The 22,790-nt window shown below is 50.3% G+C and overlaps 1 protein-coding gene across 7 annotated transcripts; it reads right to left on the bottom strand.

Annotated features, from left to right (window-relative positions):
• Window positions 1–5,250: 5,250 nt before the first annotated feature.
• LOC123428170 lies at window positions 5,251–22,697 on the bottom strand. 7 transcript variants are annotated; one of them, XM_045112348.1, is made up of 11 exons: window positions 21,815–22,697; window positions 21,250–21,304; window positions 19,906–20,041; window positions 19,754–19,828; window positions 19,602–19,668; window positions 17,658–17,772; window positions 6,842–6,962; window positions 6,548–6,607; window positions 6,177–6,456; window positions 5,744–6,076; window positions 5,251–5,677 (listed from the first exon to the last, which is right to left on the bottom strand). In XM_045112348.1, exons 6-11 carry the CDS (start codon window positions 17,762–17,764, stop codon window positions 5,499–5,501), a joined length of 1,080 nt encoding a protein of 359 aa, XP_044968283.1. In that variant the 5' UTR covers window positions 17,765–17,772; window positions 19,602–19,668; window positions 19,754–19,828; window positions 19,906–20,041; window positions 21,250–21,304; window positions 21,815–22,697; the 3' UTR covers window positions 5,251–5,498. The 7 variants fall into 7 exon arrangements, with proteins under 7 accessions (XP_044968283.1, XP_044968279.1, XP_044968280.1 ...); XM_045112344.1 differs by having other exon boundaries at window positions 19,911–20,041; XM_045112345.1 differs by having other exon boundaries at window positions 19,611–19,668; window positions 19,911–20,041.
• Between the last annotated feature and the right edge of the window lie 93 nt (window positions 22,698–22,790).

Genomic DNA, 22,790 nt, shown 5'->3' with positions numbered 1-22,790 from the left:
TCCCCACAACCCACCGCGCCACCGGAGCTCGTCCTCCCTCCTTCCCGTGACCCGCCGCCGGAGCTCGCCCCCTCCTCCACCACCGTGCCCCTGCTCCACCACCGCCCCCTCCTCTCCGTGCCCCCTCCTCCACCATCGCCCCGGTACCCTCCTCCCCGCGACACCCTCTCCTCCACCATTGCGCCACCCCTTGTCTGCCACTACCCTCTCCTCCCTGCGGACCCCCTCCTCCACCAGCTCCGGCCACGTCACCCACCGCCCCAACCGCCCACCGCCCCGGCTGCCCACTGCTAACCAAGGTGATTTTTTTATTTTTTTGCTAATTAATAGATTTAGTGGTATATATAGTTTAGTTGGTAGGTTAGTTAATTAGTAGATTTAGTGGTAGTTTAGTTAGTTGGTAGATTATGTTTAGTTAGTTGGTAGTTTAGTTAGTTGGTAGATTTAGTTAGTTAATTAGTAGATTTAGTAGGTGGAGCTACGTGGAACTCCAGCAGGGCTTCGCCAAGCACCGTTGAGGACGAGTAGGGAGAGAGGTAGGGCTGCGCCGAGAGGGAGAGAGAACTTGGTGTGCAACAGCCCCAAAACCCTCTCTATATATAGGAGGAGAGGGGAGGGGTGCGCCACCTCTAGGGTTCCCACCCTAGGCGTGGCGGCAGCCCAGATGGGGACCAAGGCGGCGGCCAGGGTAGGGAGAGGGGACGACGGCGCCCTACGTGGGCCTTGGGGCCTCTCCTGCGCCTAGGGTTTGCCCCCTCCACCTCATGTTGCGCCTTGGGCTGGGTGGGGAGGCGCACCATCCCACTTAGGGGCTGGTTCCCTCCCATACTTGGCCCATGTAGCCTCCCGGGGCTGGTGGCCCCTCCCGGTGGGCCCCCAGAACCCTTCCAGTGGTCCCGACACTTTGCCCGTGGTGCCCGAAACATTTCCGACGTCCAAACCCATCCATCCTATATATCAATCTTTACCTCTGGACCATTCTGGAACTCCTCGTGACGTCCGGGATCTCATCCGGGACTCCGAACAACCTTCGGTAACCACGTACATCATTTCTCTATAACCCTAGCATCATCGAACCTTAAGTGTGTAGACCCTACGGGTTCGGGAAGCATGCAGACATGACCGAGACACCTCTCCGGCCAACAAACAACAACGGAGTCTGGATACACATGTTGTCTCCCACATGTTCCATGATGATCTCATCGGATGAACCACGATGTCAAGGATTCAATCAACCCCGTACACAATTCCCTTTGTCTACCGGTATAGAACTTGCCCGAGATTCGATTGTCGGTATCCCTATACCTTGTTCAATCTCGTTATCGGTAAGTCTCTTTACTTGTTCCGTAGCACATCATCCCGTGACTAACTCCTTAGTCACATTGAGCTCATTATGATGATGTTCTACTGAGTGGCCCCTGAGATACCTCTCCGTCACACGGAGTGACAAATCCCGGTCTTGATTCGTACCAACCCAACAGACACTTTTGGAGATGCCCATAGTGCACCTTTATAGTCACCCAGTTACGTTGTGATGTTTGATACACCCAAAGCATTCCTACGGTATCCGGGAGTTGCACAATTTCACAGTCTAAGGAAATGATACTTGACATTAGAAAAGCTCTAGCAGACGAACAACACGATTTAGTGCTATGCTTACGATTGGGTCTTGTCCATCACATCATTCTCTCAATGATGTGATCCCGTTATCAATGACATCCAATGTCCATGATCAGGAAACCATGATCATCTGTTGATCAACAAGCTAGCCAACTAGAGGCTTACTAGGGACATATTGTGATCTATTTATTCACACATGTATTACTGTTTCCGGTTAATACAATTATAGCATGAACAATAGACAATTATCATGAACAAGGAAATATAATAATAACCACTTTATTATTGCCTCTAGGGCATATTTCCAACACGCCCTGTGAGCGGCATCGGCACGCAAGACATGGTATGCTAGCAAGTCGCCCTCTTTGTGTGTCATCAAGTTTATGCTTGGGTGTTCGTTTGCATATCATTTTGACCAATATGCTTGCATTATACATTTGTAGGCATTTCAAGCTTTGGTGGCATTCAAGGTCCAACACAATGGCAAGTGCTTCAACCTCTCCCATTGCTTTAGGGTGATCAAGGACGAGAAGAAGTTCAAAGCGCAATATGCCGGCCTCAAGTCGTGTGGTGGGAAGCAAGTCGTGGAGGAGGTTGGGGACAACGAGAAGGATAGGCCGCGGGGGAAGACCAACTCAAAGAAGGAGGACAAGCGGGATGCGGCATCGATCACCTTGATCGCAACCGTGGAGGGCATGATCACCAAGAAGGACTCAAGGGAGGAGAAGCGCCGGCAAGAAAGAGAAAAGCAAATGAACGCCTTCTTGGAGATCCAAAGGAGGAGGCTTGAGATGGAGGCGGAGAAGCAAGCACGGATGCTTGAGATGGAGGCGGAGAAGCAAGCCAAGATGCTAGAGATCGAGGCCACCAACGCCAAGACCAAGGCCAAAGAAGTGGCTCTCACGAGCATGAAGACCAGAGTGAAGATCATGAAGGTGGATCTTAACACCGTGTCGCCAAGGAAGAGGTCGTGGTTTAAGAAGATGCAGACCGACATGCTCAAGTTCGATGAGGAGTGATCTATGGCGACGAGCGCCATCCTTTTTTATGTCGGCAAGTGTGCTAGCATGACTACGGGGCCGCGATGGCGTGGTCTAACTCGAGTCCCGCCCATTTTGTGTGATGGCATGTGTGCTGGCCGGCTGACGAGTGCGCCAGCATGAAAACTGTGGTGTATTTTCTAAAGCTGGCATTGTATGCCGGCGCCGGCATGGTGCCGGCATGATCGGCCACGGGCCCTTTTATTTAAATATTGACTACGGGCATGAAATGGGTCGGCGCGTTGGGCACACTGCCGACCCATATTTAAAACAGGGTGGACGTCGGGCGGGCGGCCGACACAAATGGACAAAAAGCGGACAAAGTCACCGTCTGTTTGGGTCGGCCCGTTAGAGTTGCTCTAACTACCCTTGCATTTATGGAAATATGATATTTCCGTACAATTTTGACAGAATTTTGATGGACGAATTTTGACGGACAGAAACTGCATGTACTTTCGTGCCCGGACACCCTCGCTTCATGGTGCCATGCCGTGATGCCACCTCAACACCCACCATTGCCCACTCCACATTGCCAACCACCTTTATCATCCCCATGCTGCCAGCGAGTCTCCGCCGCCACACCACATGGCTGGCCACCATTGCACTACGTGTCATAGGCCATTAAAGCAACTCTAATGGACCGACCCAAACGGACACCGTTTTTATTCATTTTTTATCTCTTTGGGTCCCCGTCCAGCGTCCGTTCCGTTTTAGATTCGGGTCGGCACTGCGCTCAACGCGTCGATCCATTTCTACCGGCGTGGCCTGCTGGCCGCTCTATTTCAACAAATATCTCATTTTTGCATTGCTTTTGCATTCAAACATATAGTCAAATAATAGTTTCGACCAAATAAAATAGCATAGTTTTACAAGCTCGATAAAAGTAAAAATGTATCACATAGTTTTGCAAGCAGAATAAAGAAGATACATCTATTGATTGCCAACATGAGCCCACATATGCTCAACCAAATCATTTTGCAGTTGGACGTGAGTTTTTCAATCACGTATATCATAATGAAATTGGGTGTACTGTTCAAACGTTACCGCTTCTCCATGCTCACGCACAACATTCTCACTCTGAAACTGAAACCCTTGATCGTACAGACGTTCCGGGCGCTCATCTTCTATACGATCATATTGTGCATGATCACACAAGCAGTCATCACCTCCCATAATTTCTGCGTGCTTCAGGTATTAGCAGGATACCGAACGATGCCCCATCAAGATTGCAAAACACCAAAGGCACGCTCGACATCCTTCCTAGCACTCTCGATTGCGATTCAGCGCCGGAAGGTGGCCCGGAATGGAGCCACGGAACAACGGCCGCTGGCTATTGTGGTGGTGATGGACCAACACGGCAGCCAATATCTCCTCCTCATCATCGGACGACGAATCGTCGGAGTCACAAAGGAAATTGTGAAAAAAGAACTCGTCGGCGGAGTCCATTTTGTACCTTGGCAAAATGTCGAACACCTTGCGGGCGTCGACGAAAGAGACGGCCGGCGAAGGGAGTCGCGGCTTGCACGGACCAGCTAGCTACCCTGCCGGCCTCCGACGAGCGTGCCGGTGAGGATCTGGATGGGGCAGTGAGGCGACTTCTTGGTCGCGGTGGGAAGGAGTTGGTTCCCCAGCGGCAAGACGACGGTGGCGGGCGCCGGGTGACGTGGGAGGTGGCGGCGTTGTTGAGCGGATGTTGCAGTACTGGCAGCTGGCAGAGTCACGGGAAAAAATGGACGGCGGCATCGCCGACGAAGGGGGCGAGGGTTGCTGTTGGATGAAGGGAGGCCAATGTGCTACCGACCAGCGGGCCCGGGAGGAGGAGAAGGTGAGCGCGTGTGTCCGTCTCGTGTCCGCGCTGACGCAAATCCGGCTCAAAAATGGGTCGGGAATGGGTCGCCCACGGACGAAAAGCGGACGCGCGTCCGTCTGGGTCGGCATGTTGGGCCAACTTTTATGTCCTCACCGACCCAAACAGATGTCAGCGGACGAAATTGATCACCCCGTTGGAGTTACTCTTAGGTAGTCTTGTTTATTGAGAAGTTATAAAAAAGATTTTAGTGAAACATGTTTACGAGACCGAGAAAAGTTATTCTCTAACAACTTCCCATAAAACAACTTTTACACGAAGTTTTCAGGGGAGTTATTGAAGTTGCTCTTATTCGGTTTAGAAGATCACACCCGTTAGATTTTCTATTCACAATTTTTGGGTCATTTAATAGTAGGGGGGAACTTTAGCTGTGACCCAAATCAAAGGCAGACAAGAGGGGACACAATCAGGAGAGAGGTCCCATCAAAAAGGACAATCATTTGCATCCGATTTTTCTTTTAAATCTAATTTATGTCAAGGGAACAATTATAATAAAGAGAGCAGACAATGTGGGAAAAAAATCCACTCACAACCACAAACACAACCTATGAAACTCCAACTGCACGGTAGCTTACATTTGAAGCCAAGCTTACTGTGCAACTGGGTGGCATCCTGCAAAAGCTCTGTGGTAGTCAACGACGAGGGAGGTGTTGGACAAGCTTTTTTTCAGAAGGAAAACTTTCAATGACTTATCCAGAAAAATACTAAAATACCACAAGCTTGTTGGAGTACATAATAACATCATTTAGCACCAAATCTAAAGATACATGTAGCAATACCGGTTGGAACATAACAGTGCAGCATTGTACACATCAAGAATTCTGTTCTGCAGATATTGCGAGTAACTGGTCCAAATGGAAATAGAAACAAGAATCCATGTCTGGTGTCTGGCTTGTAATTCTGAATACACCAATCTAAGATAAATCATTCTGAATGCTGTTTGGGACAAGGCTACGCTTTCATCAATGACTTTAGTTGGGAGGCATACTACCTGACCCATTTCTGAATCTAGAGTAATATGTGGAGCTAGAGCCAGAGAAGCCCTGCGATCTTACAGAATCATAACGATCGTTACCGGGCCTCGGGTGCGACATGGGAGGCCACACACGACCAGGAACAGAACCGCTAGGTGGCCTCAAGTGTTGTGAACCTGCAATAACATAGTCAGTCTCACGCCATTTGCTAAACATCCAATGGTGCTAGTCAGGAGAAATACCATTATTGTTGTTTCCATGATCTGTTAAGGGCCTGAAATATTCTGGCACAAAACTAGGAGGTCGATGGGAAATGAAGCCTTGACCTCTTGCACAAGGAGGATGCCAATGAAAGACACCTTGACAATCTGGAGCATGAGGAGGATGTCGAGGATGTAACCCTTGACCTGGTAGTCCAGGAGCAGGATGCCGAGCATGGAAGTTGTGACCTAGTAGTCCAGGAGGAGGATATGGACAATATGAGCCTTGCGCTGCCAGTACCAGAGGAGGACGCCGAAAATATAAGCCATCATCTACTGGTACATGAGGAGGATGAACAAGCAATGATCGTTGGTCTGAAAGAAGAGAAGGATTATGTCCATGATCAGCAACTAAGGAGGACAGTGAGAGAATAAGACTTCCATGTATGTGGACTAATAGATAATACAAGCTTACCATATATCACTTCTTGTGCTTCCATACGAGTGCCCCCAATTTCTTGTATTTTGTCAATACTTATCTCTCCGTTGCTTGTGTTTACCGGTGATTTTCGGTCCCGTACAACAAAACCGATTAATGAGTCTTGGTTTGTATCGACTGTTGACGCACCTTTCCAGAAACCATATTTTTGAAGGACTGTTATTATCTCCTTCTGCCCGGGACATACATAAATACATGTATCATCTTCTATTTTTGCTAAACCGATTCTTTTGTTCACTTTTAATATCTTTGCAACCTGCATCAGTGTCATAAATAGCTTAAACATAATATTCTGAATGTCCATACCTTCTAAAGACTGGAAATGGAAAATCAAGTGTCCACGTTACCTCCTTCACTCCCTCTAAGCCATCTTTCGAAGACTCAACATTCAAGCACAGAGAAATTACCTAATAGGATATTGATTGCAAGTAAAAATTAGTTCAGGTTTATTTCTGTGATGTATCATTAACTAATAAAACTTATGATGAAAGAAACTGATGCTACAAAACACATAGTTATCTTGGTATGTCACATACAATTTCAAACTCATTTCAGCACAATAGTAAATAATCCTAAAAGAGGAGAATGTCAAATCATAAGAACGAGGATGAATCATATATAATGTAAGAAAATAATCTTACCATTATCGACCGGTTTTGAGAGTGACGAAGATCCTTGAGGAATTTTTTAAAATCCCCCCATTTCACTCTTCCTTTGATTTCTATGGTTTTCGGCCAGACAATATCTTGAATTTTTTCCCCACTGCAAAAAGAACACATGGAAATACTATAATAAGAAACAACATGGTTCGAACATCCACCACTAACAACAACTAAATATTTGTTTTTCAATCTAAGAAACAAGTATATTCCCACTGTATGATTATGGTGGAAACAAATAAATATACTATGTACATCAGACTATCATTAAATCTGGTCAACTCAAGACATGTGTTGTCATACAAAGACAAATTACATTTATTCTAACTTGTAGAAAGCAAACAAGTATATATCAATTTAGTTATGCTTCACACTTTCACTAAGAAAATTATACAAATGTGATCTTCTATGTAGGCAAAGATATTGATAGCAAGGTAAATGTCTTGCCAAATGAGGTCTTGCATGTAGGCCCAAGTCATGTGGTGTAGAGGTACTTCATCTGAGAGTGCAGAACTCTGGTCTACTGATGAAGTTCCTATACATAGTACACATATTCTTCAACAAGCAGAACATCCCTTGGATGAACTTCATCTAGCAAGCTCATTACTCTGACATGTCTGCCCCCACAACACTTTGGCAGATGTTGCTCCTTTTGGTGGAGAGATTGTATGTCTCCATGGGACCAATTTCATTCTTTTGCTAAATGTGACGTTGGGAGAGGTGATACTGTTAGGTTTTGGTAGGACACATGGTCTGATCATACTATGCAATCTAAATCCCCCTAGTTGCATTATTTTACTATTGATGATATCACCATTCAGAAGGCCTTAACCTATGAATCCATATATGACATGTTTCACCCTCCCCTGTCTTTTACGGCATCCTCCCAATGCAACAACCTTGTCATTATTCATGCTCAATTGAGCTACTTTGATGATGATGGCTCCTGGAAACTCACTGTGGGAAGGGTCTTTTTTCCCAGCAACAATGTTTACAAGACTACAATCAATCAGGATCCTTATCCCATCCCTATGTCCTGGATATGGAAGCCATATTGTGAATGTAAACATAGGCTCTTTTCTGACTCCTACTTGACATGCTTTATAACAGAGATCTTCTGGGGAAGGACTGCAACACTCCTATTTTTTGGATGTGACTTGGCCAAAAGTTTTTGTGAATGTTGAACCAGCTGGAGCGGAATTTGGACATGCAACTCATGGATATGTCAGAAGAAAGTAAACGCAGGAGCCAAGACAAATGCTTCTTTGAGATGGTTATTCTTGTATGCTGGAGCTAATGGAATTCATATTTGATGGTGACACACCTAACATTCATGAATGTTTTAGGATGGTCAAAGAAAATTTTGCTAATGATACTTATAGAGAAAAACCTAGCCTCCAAGAGGGAATGCAGGAGTTCTTAGATACTTTGTAAGGAAACTCTGGCTGCCCACCCTCCATTGTACATTTTCCCTCAAACAATTTCTAGAAGCGCAGTAGCGTCTTCCCTACTATTTTCCACTTAAAAATGATATAAGGAATAATTGAGCAGGAAAAATATAATAGACTTGAACAAAAGTCCGCATATACATACGGAAATATATATACGCTATCTGATGACCAGTACCAAAAATCACTAGCAATATGCAAACTCTTGTTACATACAAAAGATGGAATCATATGTAGTGGAGATGTTGCAAACAACGAAATGTTTCAACCCCGAAATAATTAACATGTTACCACTACCTTATATAATTCATACAATAATATGACGAAAGGCTCATTTTGTTGGAATTTGACTTGTTTTGACCTCATTGACCTCTCGCTATCAAATTCCTTTTGGAGAATATGCCCCATTAGTACCAATAGAAAATGCATGTTTTGTCCCTGTACTATTATGAATGTGATGCCTAGGGAACCAAGACCATCTCACATCCTACAATTGAAGGCTTCAACACCTATTATGTAAGGAAATGGAGATTTGACTGGATTGAGTAGTAAAACAGTTACATAACTTAGAAGCACGGTGCAAACTTCTACCAATCAACATTCTAGTAAGGATATATGTTGGGCTGAGTGTATGTGTGGGGTGTGTGTATGCATGGGTTTGGCACAAAGGCCCACCCTTGTGTATATCTACTCATGCTTGTAGCCTTGCAAGCTGTAGCTACTAGCTAGAGAGGATCCAGGTTGTCAGTAATTTGATAACAGCCTAAAATGGCTCTCCGCTCCGCTCCACCCTGCTCCCCGCTCCACCCCCGCGCCCCGCTAGCCTGACTGCTGCGCCGCGTCGCCAACGCCGCCTCCGTCCCTGCCGGCCGGACCTCCCCCGCGGCCCTCCCTCCTGCGACATGACTCCAGTGGGGGCTGACCCTGTCGACCGCCGCGAGACCCTCTCCGGCGAGCGTGTTTCCTACGGGGACCGCTGGTCGAGTTCGGAGAGCGAGTCCTCGGCGCGCTCGTACAGAGACGTCGCCCGCACTCCGCCGGCCGCTGCTGCGCCGCCGGCCGCCCTCGCTTCCGGCCGCCTTGCGCCTGTAGTCCGTCCCCCCGCCAAGGAGCGCCTCGGACCCCGCTCGGAGGTTCATCGCGTCTCGGGCGGCCCAGTGCTCGACGCCGACGGCTTCCAACAGGCTCGTCACAGAGAACGGCCCCGTCGCCCGCGTCGCGTTGCGCCGGCCGCGCCTTCACCTGCGCGCCGCCGCAGCCCCTCCCCTGAGGAGCTCGCGGGCCTCTGCTTCCGGCGCCTTGATCACCGCCACTGCGTCAGGGACTGCCCCAACGACATCCGCTGCCGCCACTGTCTCGCCTCTGGCCACGCTTCCCACGACTGCGATGGTCGGCGGCCTGCGGCCGCGGCCGCGCCCCAGCGCTCCCAGCGCGCCGCCGGGGACCAGCAGCCCAGGCCTCCTCGCGGTGCCCCTGCCAGGGCGTCCCCCCCGACGACGCGCCTGCCCGCTCCGATCCCCACCGCTGTAGCCCCTCCCCTGCAGCGGTCTCGCCAGCTCGATGATGCCCCCGCCCGCGTGTTCCTGGCCCAGACAGAAGAAATGGACGAGGCGGAGCTGGTGCTCGGCCGCGCGATGGTGGCCACCGTCACGGGCACTCGGCCATCTGTGTCCCTGGTCGAGGTGTCCGAGCTCGTCATGTCCTCTCTGGAACTGGAGGAGGGAGACTTCTCGGTCCATCAGCATCACCCGGAGGACTTCCTGATTCTCTTCTCCTCCCTCGCAACCATGAGAAGGTTCCGCGGCGAGCACTTCATCAGCTCGTCGCGCTTTGCACTGTCCCTCCAGCCCTGGTGCAAGCTTGCCCACGCCGGCGCTGGCGAGCTCGAGTACCGCGTCGAGCTGGAGCTCTGCGGCATCCCCGCCCACGCCTGGCTGCTCTCCACGACGGAGCACGTGCTGGGTGGCAGCTGCTGGATCGAGCGCCTGCACACCCGTACGCGCTCCCGCGAGGACATGGCCGTCTTCCGCGTCACCGGGCGCACCCACGACCCGGCTGACATCCGGCGCGCCGCCACCCTGGAGATCATTGAGCAGTTGCCCGGCCGTGTCCCGTCGGAGGCGCCAGACATCAGAACGCTCACCTTCCCCGTCTCCATTGCTCTCACTAAGGCGGAGCTGATCAGGGCTGCTCCGGCTATCGCCCAGGACGCTGCGGGCAGCGCCGGAGACGGTGAGGACGGTGGCGCAGACGGCCGGCATGGCCCCGGCAATGGGCATGGTCACGGTCCTGGTCCTGGGCTCGGGCGCGCTCGCCGGCGTGGTCGCAAACGTCGTCGTATGGCGGAGGCACAGAACGGCTGGGCCGATGGTATGGCAGTGGACGCGCTCGCGCCGCTCGCGCACGCATGTGGCCGCTCCGGCCGTTCAGACGGCGCCAGCGTGGTGGCTCCCTGGCCGTACCCGGCCGCGCCGCGGCAGGGGTTGTGCCCCAAGCGGGATGTCATGCTGACCTGGCCCGGTCAGCAGGGCCCAGCACGCTCTCGTCACGGCGTCAGGAAAGGGCACCAGCAGGCGCGCGTCGTGACGCCCAAAGCGCCTTTGTCGACGGGCCCCTCGCGCAAAGTGGCGAGCACAGGCGTGGAGGACGGTTTGGCCGTTCGCATCGGGACAGCTGGCGCTCCCCCGTTCGCTGCTCAGGGCCACGATGCGGCTGGGGCGTCGACGTCGTGCACGACCGAAGCAGATACGGACGGATCCACTTCTACAGCAGCTGATCCTATGCCCTGTCGGGATCGGTGCCTGCTGCGTCTGGGGCCCGCCGAGCAGCGCGTGAGGTCACCGCCCGCACCCCGGTCGGGGCAAATCGAGCCGATCCCATCCCTTGCCGCTGCTGCACCAACAAAGGCCCTCTTTGACCAACCCCCTCGGCTAATTTCGCGCGCCTTTGAGGAGAGGGCGGGACGCGCATCGCCCTCCCCCGCCAGCTCTGCTGACGCCGCCCCGTCCCTACCAGCCAGCTCTCTGGAGGCGGGGCCCGCGGCCGTCGTGACCACTATCACCGCGCCAGCGCCCTTGGATGCCGATGGGACCGAGCCCTCTGGGCTGGAGGCTGCCGTCGCTGTTGCTGGAACCCTAGCCGAGGATCCCCTGCCCGCTGGGGCCACGCCTGCTCCTGCAGATGCGCACACGGCAGGAGAAATGCCCACGCCCGATGGCTCGCATGTTCGGTCTGTGGTGCCCTTGGACGCGCAACAACAGCAGGGACCAGGCGTGGATCCCCTCCGCGGCCGCGGCCACATCTCCATCCTGCCGAGGCCTACCTGCCAGCCGGACCCTGGGGCGTATCCCATCAGCAACCGGACGCAGCCTTCGATGCCAGGACGCTTTGCATTGCCGCCGCTTACTCTGCAGAGACGCCGACCCTGTGTAGCCACTGGACAGACATGGACGCTGGGGGCCTTCCTGTCTGCAGCCACTAAGCAGCTTGATGCGATGCTGCCATCTCCCGGGATACGCCAGCGGCCCCCTCTCAACTTCGGTCCAAGGAGGGGACGTTCCGCCGCCGTCGTCGCTCCGGCACCCGCGGCCTGCACTACGGACAGAAGGGCGGTGGTGCAGATTCTCCGCACCCTCGGGATCGTTGGCGCGAATCAGCAGATCACCCCCGTCGAGATGAAAGCATATGACGACATGTTCGCCGCGCCGATCAAGCTTCCGGCGCTGCATGCCATAGCCGCTCTCGTAGACCGTGCGATCCCTGCATGCCTATCTATGTCGGCTGGTGATGCCATGGCATGCGCGCGCCTAGGCTGGTGGTGCCTGTAGTCGACCTCGTGCTTATGTATCCAGGACCCCAGATAGTGGTTTGGAATGTCAGGGGCTTGAACTCACGCGCTAGGCGCTGTGCTATCCGCTCACTGATATGTACCACCAGTGCGTCCATTGTATGCCTTCAGGAAACTAAAATGGCGTTGGTCTGCTCGTCGATTGTGCTAGACACCCTTGGGTCCGAGTTTGATGGCTCTACTTATCTCCCTGCCGACGGCACCCGCGGCGGTATTCTCATCGCTTGGAAGAGTAGGGCTGGCACCATCTCCGACCCCCTATTCACCCAAAATGCGATCACGGTTAAAGTGTGCGCGCCTAGTGGTGCACCGTGGTGGCTTACCACGATGTATGGCCCCCAAAGCGACCCCGACAAGATACTGTTCCTGCAAGAGCCGCGGGACATCCGGGCTGCTTGCCCGGGCCCTTGGATGCTATGCGGCGATTTCAACCTCATCTACCGTGACGCGGACAAGAGCTCCGGTACCCTGAATCGCCGCATGATGGGAAGGTTCCGCCGCGCCATCAACGATCTTGCCCTGAAGGAGGTATACCTGAATGGGCGCCACTTCACATGGTCTAATGAGCAGACCCCGCCGACGCTTGTGCACCTCGATCGTGTACTCTGCACCACGGACTGGGAGGATTACCACGGAGAGTGCCACCTCAGATGCCTTGCATCTGTCGTGTCTGATCATTGCCCCCTGCTGTTGGACTGCTCCCCCATGCCCACGGCCCACAGACGCTTCCGCTTCGAGTCTTTCTGGCCCAGCCGTGATGGATTTCACGACACGGTCGCCACAGCCTGGAGCTCTGTGCATGACCCCGACCCCTTCCAGCGGCTGGTTCGGCGTCTGCAGGCCACCGCCCGCGCCCTTACGAGTTGGAGTGCTAGGTCCACGGGCAATGTCCGGGACAAATTGGCCATATGCCGAGAGCTGATCGCCCGCTTCGACCACGCGATGGAGAGTCGCCTTCTCTCTCCGGCAGAGGACTGGCTGCGTAAGCAGCTCAAGGTGGCGTACCTTGGGCTGGCTTCTCTGGAGCGCACCATCGCGCGGCAGCGCGCCCGCATCTCCTTCCTGGCCGAGGGTGACGCCAACACGAGCTTCTTCCACAAGCAGTGCACGTTCAGGCGTCAGAAAAACCGCGTGCAGAGCCTCCTAGTTGACGGGCATGTGCTATGTGAGCATGAGGAGATGGCCCAAGCGGCATTCGCGCACTTCAACGGGCTGCTGGGCACCGCCGTGGACCGAGAGCGCACTCTGGATCTCGAGCAGCTCGTCACGGCCGATGACCTTGGCAGCCTGGATGCGCCCTTCACCCCTGAGGAGATTTGGGCTGCGGTGCAGCACATGCCGACGCACAAGGCACCAGGGCCAGACGGGTTCTCTGCAGAGTTCTTGCGGGCCTGTTGGGGCGTTATCAGGCAGGATATCCTGAATGTCTTCGAGCAGTTATTCCTGCTTCGTGGGAGAGGGTTTGCTAAGCTCAACCAAGCCCTCTTGACCCTGCTGCCTAAGCGCGCGGATGCACAAAAGCTGGGCGACTACCGTTGCCTGATCCACATCATGGCCAAGCTATTCGCGGAAGTTCTGTCGTTGCGCATCGCCCCCAAGTTGTACAGCCTAGTCAGCCGCAACCAGAACGCATTCATTGCCGGACGCTCCCTCCACGACAACTTCATGCTCGTTCGGCAGTCTCTCCGGATGCTTCACCACTTGGGCGCCCCGTGCATCATGCTCAAGCTCGATCTCACGCGGGCTTTCGACTCCATATCTTGGCCGTTCCTCTTCGAGATGTTGCGCCAATATGGGTTTGGGGACAGGTTCAGGGAGTGGATAGCCATCCTCCTCTCCTCGGCCAGCACGCGGGTCATGCTCAATGGCGTGCCTGGCCCCCCGATTTGGCACTGTCGCGGGCTGCGTCAAGGGGACTCCACATCACCGCAGCTATTCGTCCTCGCTGTCGACGCGCTGGGCCGCCTCATGCATCGGGCGCTCTAGGCCGGCTGCACCCCGACGTACTGTTCCGGCCGTCTCACTATACGCCGATGACATGATGCTGTTTTGCCATGCTGAGATGGATGAGGTGCTCGCGGTGAAGGGCATCCTAGGTATTTTCGAGGCCGCGTCGGGCTTGCAGGTCAACTATGGCAAGAGCTCGGCCACGACCCTACACGGCGACGAGGAGAGCGCTGCCCTGCTGGAGGCGTTGGGCTGCCAGGCGGCGAACTTGCCCATCACCTACCTGGGCATACCGCTCACCACCAGACGACCCACAACAGCTCAGATGCAGCCACTAGTCGATGTTGTGGCTGGCCGCCTCCCGACATGGAAAGCATGGCTCATGAACAAAGCTGGGATGTTGGCATTGGTCAAATCGGTCCTCAGCGCGATCCCAATCCACCAGATGCTCGCCCTGGCACCCCCGAAGAAGGCCCTGAAGCAACTAGAGAAGATCCAGCGCGGCTTCCTCTGGGCTGGCCGTGCGGCTGCTCAGGGAGGACACTGTCACGTTAATTGGCGCGCGGTCAGTCGGCCTCTCGCACCAGGAGGGCTGGGCATCCGAGATTTGGAGCGCACTGGGCTAGCACTTCGGCTGCGGTGGCTCTGGCTATCTAGGACGGACGCCGACAGGGCCTGGAAAGGCCTGGACCTGCAGTTCTCCAGTGAGGAGCTCGGCCTCTTCTATGCCTCCACCTTCATGGTGCTAGGTAATGGCCGCACGACGCTGTTCTGGGAAGACCGATGGCTGCATGGGCAGTCGATTCGCGAGCTAGCACCCCTGCTGTACCTATGCATTCCCAAGAACAGGAGAAGGGTGCGGACGGTGGCGGATGGCCTCGCCGGCAACGCGTGGGCCCGAGACATCCGCGGTGTCGTGGGGCTGCAAGAGATTGGCCAATACCTGACGACATGGCAGCGCGTCACGCACACCGCCCTGTCCGCCGAGCCAGACAGGCTTGTCTGGAAATGGACTGCTAATGGAGAATACTCGGCACGATCATGCTATCAGGCCACCTTCCACGGATCCCTCGCTTGCCATTCCTGGAAGTTAATCTGGAAGGGATGGGCTCCGCCGAAGGTCAAGTTCTTCCACTGGCTTGTGAACCTAGACCGATGCTGGACGGCGGACAGACTAGCCCATCGCGGCCTCCCTCATCACGCCCGATGCCTACTTTGCGACCAAGAGCCAGAGACCATTCACCACCTGCTACTGGCATGTCCCTTCGCGCGGCAAGCCTGGCACGAGGCTCTTTCCTGGCTGCGCTTACCAGCCCCCACACCGGAGCAGGATATCTCCATTCAGGATGGTGGATTAGGGCGAGAGATGCAACACCACCATCACTCCGCAAGGCGCTGAGGTCCACCACACTGCTAGTTCCATGGATGATCTAGAAACATAGGAATGCGTGTGTATTTGATCATGCCACTCCGTCGCTCTCCGAGCTCGCGGATGGGATCAAAGATGAGATGAGATGTTGGGCTAGAGCTAGGGACAAGGGGCTTAGGGTAGTCTTGCCCCCATCCTGGGATGTCCATTGAGTTGCTTGTAATCTGTTGTAACCGTCTCCTCTGAGACTGACTTTCCCTCTTTTCAATACAAAGAAACGCACATCTCTGCGTTTTCTCGAAAAAAAACTAGCTAGAGAGCAAGAGAGTGTTCCAGATTTTTCCCCGAGAGACAACATGGTATCAGACCCAGGTTATGGCTGAAGCTATCGCTGGAGGCGAGAGGAAAGGTGGTGCTCTTACCTGTGGGTGAGGAGTTCTGGCGCTAGTGGAGCCTCCTGGAGTGAGGAGCAAATCGAACGGGAGAAGCTGCAACAGAGCCATGGCCTGTAGCACAGAGGAACTGGTCTGGAGCAAGGAGAAGAGAAGCCCTGCTGGTGGTGGACTAGAAAGGAGAGAAGAGGTGCCTGCAGCCAGAAGCGTGGGGCAACACAGTAGGTCGGCAATGAAGCTTGTGGTGCGCAATCTGGGACTGGGGCCCCTCCTTGTGGCTCGTGCAGGAACTGCAGGACGTGGGTGCTGGGGGCAGCAAGCAGGAGGCAGACGTGTGGCTGCTCGAAATCAGAAGCTTCAGCCGAGACGGCGTCCGGCATCGCGTGCAAGTAGAAGGATCTGCAGGCCTAAGGTGCTGGTCCGTCGTGGTGATAGGAGAGCTGGGTGAAGTCGTACGCCTACTATCACCTGGACGTAGCGGTGCTGGTGCAGTGATTACTGTAGCAAGAAGCAGAGAAGAGGTTTGCTTGAATCTGTTTGTGGGTTACTGCTGCTGTCTTAGAGTGGAGAGAAGGAGCTGTTTTTCCACTGGTTGCTGCAAGAAGGCAAAGGAGAACTTCTAGTAGGAGGTGTGGCTAGTGTTTGTGACAGGGAGTAGTGTGGTGGATTTATGGCATTGGTGTGCTAGCTGCACTAACCTGGTTGTTAATTGTTGTTGCTCAAGTAAACTGCAAGAGAAGATCCAATAGAGCAGAAGAGAAGAGGCTCTTGGTGCTTTCCAGCGACATTTGTTTGAGGAGAAAAATATGGCCAATCTAATACAAAAGGATCAAGTAAGATGCTTAAAACCTCAGTGGAGGAGTTAGAGAAATTGAGACGGTCAAAGAGGACGGAAGAAATTCCGAACCAAAGTGGAAAAACAACAGCTCTAGGAAATCTTGCTCATATTGACAAAGGTACCACAAATAAAACTTCTTGTTCAAACTGGATACCAGACTCAGGAGCATTAGCACATGTCACATGAAGGTGGAGTGAATTTGAATCATATGCTCCACATCCGCCTATGTATAAAAAATTTATTCGAGCCATTGATGGAACTTATCATCGTATCAAACGGGTCAGCCATTGATATACACTTCGTCTATCACATTGTCTTCGGTCTTATATGTTCCATCATTTCCGGTAGTTTGGTGTCTATGAGCTCCTTGGTCGATGCCAGTTTGAACAACAGCAGATTTCAATGCCTATTGAAGTGGACTCATCAAAGAGTGATCCATGTATCATAGGTGATTCAATGAATTTGCCTATTGCCTCGAGGAAAGAACCACACGCTAAAGCAGGAAAGACTCCTGAAAGGTACAATTTTGAGCATGATATTGCAAACTATGTGGCATATGACTCACTGTCACCAGGGTATAGAGCCTTCATTGTTTCGTTACAATCTGTTGTGATTCCAAGGGATTGGAAAGCACCAATACAAGATCCAAAGTGGTATGAGGCCACGATGGAAGTAATGAAAGCTCCATGATATTTAAGCTACTATTGTAACGGATTGAAAGACGTTTTAGCTACTATTGTAACATTTTTTTGCTCCATGCTCCATGATATTTAAGCTACTATTGTAACAAATTGAAAGATGTTTTAGCAAAACACCAATTTGGTAAGTGCAAAACAACAATCATTTTTACATGTATAGGGTTGTCTGTTATTAAAATAAAATCTGATACTTGTCTAAAGACAGAAAATGAGACATCATACTAAATCATTTGAAAGCATAAACATGGTACTTATTTACCTTATAAAAAAGGCGAGCACAAACACCGTGAATCTCTGAAGTTGGATCACACCATCCCATAGACTTGTACGGGCCGAAGGAGATATGCGACCAATGACTGGCTTCATATCATTATCTGAAAAATGATTGCATTAGAAATATTATGTTTTGTTTTACATTCTTGTAGATCATGTTATAGTACCTAATAAAGGTTGCACCATGTTTATATTTCACTTTGTCACTAGGAATCACCTATAGGTAATATATAGCTATATTACTTTAATCAACCTTTTGATAAGCCAAAGGTGCCTCTGTCTAGCTCGGACATCTCGCATGTCTCTTTGGTACAACCATTGTTACATCCTATTTAGCTTCAAATTATTTGGAGGTTGGTACAGACTCAAATATGTATAGCAATGCATGGTCTATGCACTTCATCTTAATTTAGGAGCCGATTAACTTTGATCCGACCATTGCATCATGTGGTTACCTTCAAAGTAGAAGGAAAATGGTTTCAATTCTCAAGTTTTTAACCTACCAATCTTGTGAGGTTAAACTATAGAGTATTAAAAGAATAAAAAAGAGAATTGAGTTTATAATCAAGAGTCACCTAGATGACATTCCTTGACCCTCACAACAAAGAAGTGCGAAAAGGAGTTTCAATTCTAAAGTTTGTAACCAACCAATCTTCTGAGGCCAAAATTTTGAGCAATTCATGGAAGAAATAAGCGTGAGATTTTTAATCAAGATTAACCTAGATGAAATACCTTGGATGTGACAACAAAGAAAGTCATCATAAACAACAGTATTATGGCCACTGCTAAATAAGCTCCAGAATTTTATTTATTCTTAATGTATAATCTGGAAGGTACTATTTGGCCAAGTTTTTCATCCTTTACACAAGTGTATGAATGTATGATAACATGTTCTTACTTGCATCTCTTGTTTCGCTACAAGATATGTTACTGGCAGTGTGTTTAAAATCTCAAGCCTGTTTGATAACTGGCTTAGTTGGTTAGATTTTTTGTGGTGAAGCCAGTCCATCCGGGTTTCAAGTCCTAGACTTTGCACTGGTGCCCACATTTTCCTGGATTTATTCCAGGCTTTTTGGTGCTTTCTTTCAGCAGAATGGCAAGCTCGTCAACTACGAGGTGCATTTGACGACTTCGACAATCTAAAGATCTAACGGCTCAGTCTCTCAGAGGTGCTCAGAGAGATAGGTGTGCATGCTTGCATTTATAGGGGTATTGTGGGTGTGTTTTTTTGAGCGCCTTAGTTTGTACTGTGTTTGTCAAAAAAAATCTTAATCCTATTTTGCATTGGATCTATTCGCTTCTATTACACATGCGCATGTTATGGACTTATGGTAGCATTTTATTTAGAAACATGACATGCCCTATTATTTGTCTTGGATAACAACTAGCCTTGAAAAACTGGTTAAGTTATTTACGAACATGTTGATTCTCAATAACATACTCTAATTGTGAAATCTACTACCAAATATGCATTCTGGTTTGTTGTTTGAGCATTTGTCGAAGCTTCCTCTTGCAAGCAATGATTTTTTTTATACTCCATAAGTTTACCTACATAGTACCTTAATTGCTCATCATTAGTGGGAGAATTGATTTTTACCCCCCCCCCCAGCTCGCGCCCCTTGGATCTTATGCCTCTCTCTTCGCTTGCCTTCCTCTGAATCCCCCCAGTTCTGCCTAACCCTTGCTGATACCCCCCTTTGGCATGGTTAACAAGTATGTTAGTACATAACTATCAATAGAAACAGGAAAAGACAAAAGTGCCCTTCAGTTTGAAAGGCACAACTTTGTACAAAATATTTTGCAACAATCAATTGCCTTTTACACAAACAGACTGGGAATAATAGTCTCACATCCATTCAATGATAGCATAGATAATAAGTTCAACCATGTTCTACAAGACTTCATGACAACAAAATAAGTGAGTCTCTACCTCACATACATAGGTTAGGTTTGTCACACTGGATTGATTAGAATCATGCATTGACGTTGCATCGATCCTATTCAATGTAGACAGAAAAATCAGAAATTTGACACACCAAATCTCATGCATACATCAATTAGAACAGGGGAATATGATGTTACCTTTTCAGATCCATCACACCCCTTCCTCAATCCAGCCCCTCCCACTCAAATCCCCTTGTGAATCCCACACAACACCTAGGGTTGAACGATTCAGAAACTATACCAGAGGAAGAACCCAAAATCTGTGAAAAATAGAAGGGGGGAGAGGCTACCTTACCTTGGGCCAGCAATGGAAGGCGGAGGATGGGGGGAAACGCAGTGGAGCAGGACGACGGACGGCGGGCGGAGCGGCTCTCGCGACTGGCGGCTAGGTCAGGTCGGGGGCAGAATGAGGAACGGGCCAGGCCTCTGTCTCATGCGGGAAGGAAGGAAAAGTGGATGAGGGCAGATTTGGCAATTCCAAATTTGTTAAATCCCGATTCTTTCCTTACCAGCCAAAACAGGAGATAACAGCGAGGGGGTGGGGGTGGGGGGCAACAGAGGGAAAATTAGGCCGCGTCGGGGGGTTTAGAGGAAGGCAAGCGAAGAGGGGGGCATAATACCCAAGGCGAGTTTGGGGAAGGGGGGTGTTAAAATCAATTCTCCCCATTTTGAAAAAGGACCATGATCCCAATAATGAAATTTCATCTGTTGTTAATCCTGCTAAATCACATGCATATGCTGAAACAACATATAGGTGCGTAGGTGGCCTTGATAATAAATGATGAGCAATTATGGTACTATGTGTGTGCTAAGTGTAAGAACATATTTGAGCCCTACAAGTGATGGTTGATGCCCCCCCCCCCCCCCCCCCGCGCCGCCCCAAAGTTAAACAAGCTTGTCAGGTGGGTTGCTGGAAGTTTGTTTATGTTTTCTATAGTGTTCTTTGGGACAAGATACACTATTAAGATGGGACGTTGAAGGCAAAAGAGAGGTGCTTATTGCTCAATCACATTGTGGTGTCGCCCCAAAGTCAAAACCAAATCCACGTGTTGAAGGTCAACTAGATCGGGGAAGATTGGAGTCTCTAGGGCCGCTAGCTCTCAATCTCCGAATGTGGAACTCGGCTAGGGTGCCCCCTTTGGTTATTGCTATTACTTGCTCTTAGATTTGCGTAGTGGTGTTGTTGTTGTGGCAACATCAAGTGTTTAGGCGGTATCTCATATCTCATCGCTAGTACTTAGAACAACGTTAATGGGTGTGTGTCATAGGCTTATAGTGAAGGTTGTACACCGACTAGGTTCGCAAGCCTAGCATATCTCGTAGCAAAACATGGGGTGCAAGTAAGAACATGCTATGATGTCAAATTTTCTCATAGATATAAGAAATTGGGTATCATATATCAAAATCAATAAACAGAAAATCACATTTCAGTAACATGAATTTAATTGTGAAGGAACCCTAAAGGATGAAAATATGGAAAGAAATATGTATCTAAATTTGGAAAATCATCACAAATAAAAGGCTGAAATTGTAGATATAAAATGAGATCAGAAAAGAAAGACTATTTAGAAGCCATTAACAAAAATAAGAACAAAAACATGATGGCAATTGGGCGTAGGAGTTGAAAGGAGTACCATTGCCCATGATGTCGAAGCAGAAGTTACTAGACCGCTAACCAATGAGAAGGACCTGTGATGCAAACAACTGAAGTTGAGTTTAAGAGTAGGAAAAATTCGAGGTTTATGTGTTTCAGTTTCCAAAATGAAGATGCATTAACCCATCAACATAGGAATTTTTGCATCCCAAGTCTAAAAGAGAACATATGCCCAACAAGGTTTCTAACTGGAATTTATTGAACTTTCCCTATGACAGTGCATAAACAATCAATTTATTCAATCAAGGCTCACAACATCCTAGTTCAGGAAATATATTCCAAATGTGCAAATTTACAATACAACAAAAAGGTACAATATAAGCAGGAAGAATGGCATAAATTATTCAATTGTATATAAGCAGGAAGCATCATTGCATGATTTGCATCAATGGCAATATGGCATGAACATGGTTGACATCAGTTGTATGGTTGACATGAACATGTTTGACATCAATAGAAACATAAGCAGGAGCATTGTATGCATCAATTATTCATCTTCATATTCCCGGAATTGCCAAGAAAAATTGCAGGAAGATCAATTGTACCTTGCTAACTTGCTGTGGCAGGTCAACGGTGCCTGTCTAGTGTCGCGACGAAGGGAGCGATGGTGCGGACTGAGGACGCCCAGCAGATTGGAGGTGAGCCGATGAGGGGAGGGGGGCGTGTGGCCGGCAGGCACCGTGATGAGAGCGGGCTAGCTGGTGTCGGCGTCTCGGCAACGGCCGACGGGGCACAAGACAAAGGAGTGGGGGCCAGGCGGCGAGGGGTTAGTGGGCCAAAGGGGAGCGTGCGGCCTACCAGCGACGTCTGGAACCGAAGCGACCGAGCGGGGTAGTGGGCGATGTCCAAGGGAGGGGAGGGGAGGGGAGCAGCGATGGTCAAGGGAGGGGAGGGGAGCGGCGCTGGCTGCGTGCTGGGAGATGACACAGTCGCGGCGTTAGGTCTCGCGTACCTCTCTGTCGATAGGAGAGCAAGTGCTGAGAGCGGGTTGCTACCTTGCTGGGCTTAGCTCGATGGGATGCTGAATTTGGGCCTCAAAATATGCAAAATATCACATGATAAAAGAAAATTTCTTAGAATTCTGGGTGTGCAACGGCCCACCTGTGCTTACCACTAGTACCAGTGCTAGGGCTTGAATGTAATACTGATCTTTCCATCATAGAGATGTTGATAGATGGATATAACAGGAAGAGAATAACATGTTTAAAGGAAATGCTCATCACGGAAGTTACTTTCTTGTTTCAAGCAGGGTCAAGGTTTTGGCTACCGAATCCCAGAAAATTACCAAGGGGCGGCGAGAAATGCGGTAACCGTGGATACCGAAAAATACCGAGCAAATACCGTTCTTTTCAAACAAAATTTAAATTTAAAAAAATCTGTACTGCTACAGATTGGAAATAAGCTTAGGTATTTCAGAAGTTAGATGCTAGCGCAGTAGCAAGGGCACCATCCTGCTTACCTGAATTTTAGCGTTCGATTCCCCGCTTGGCCTCGTTTTTTTATAATGTATTGTGTACTGTA

Source organism: Hordeum vulgare, chromosome 2H, assembly GCF_904849725.1.
Source record: "Hordeum vulgare subsp. vulgare chromosome 2H, MorexV3_pseudomolecules_assembly, whole genome shotgun sequence".
Lineage (NCBI taxonomy): Eukaryota > Viridiplantae > Streptophyta > Magnoliopsida > Poales > Poaceae > Hordeum > Hordeum vulgare.
Note: the sequence above shows the minus strand (reverse complement) of the source record. Positions and strands in the feature narration are given on the sequence as shown.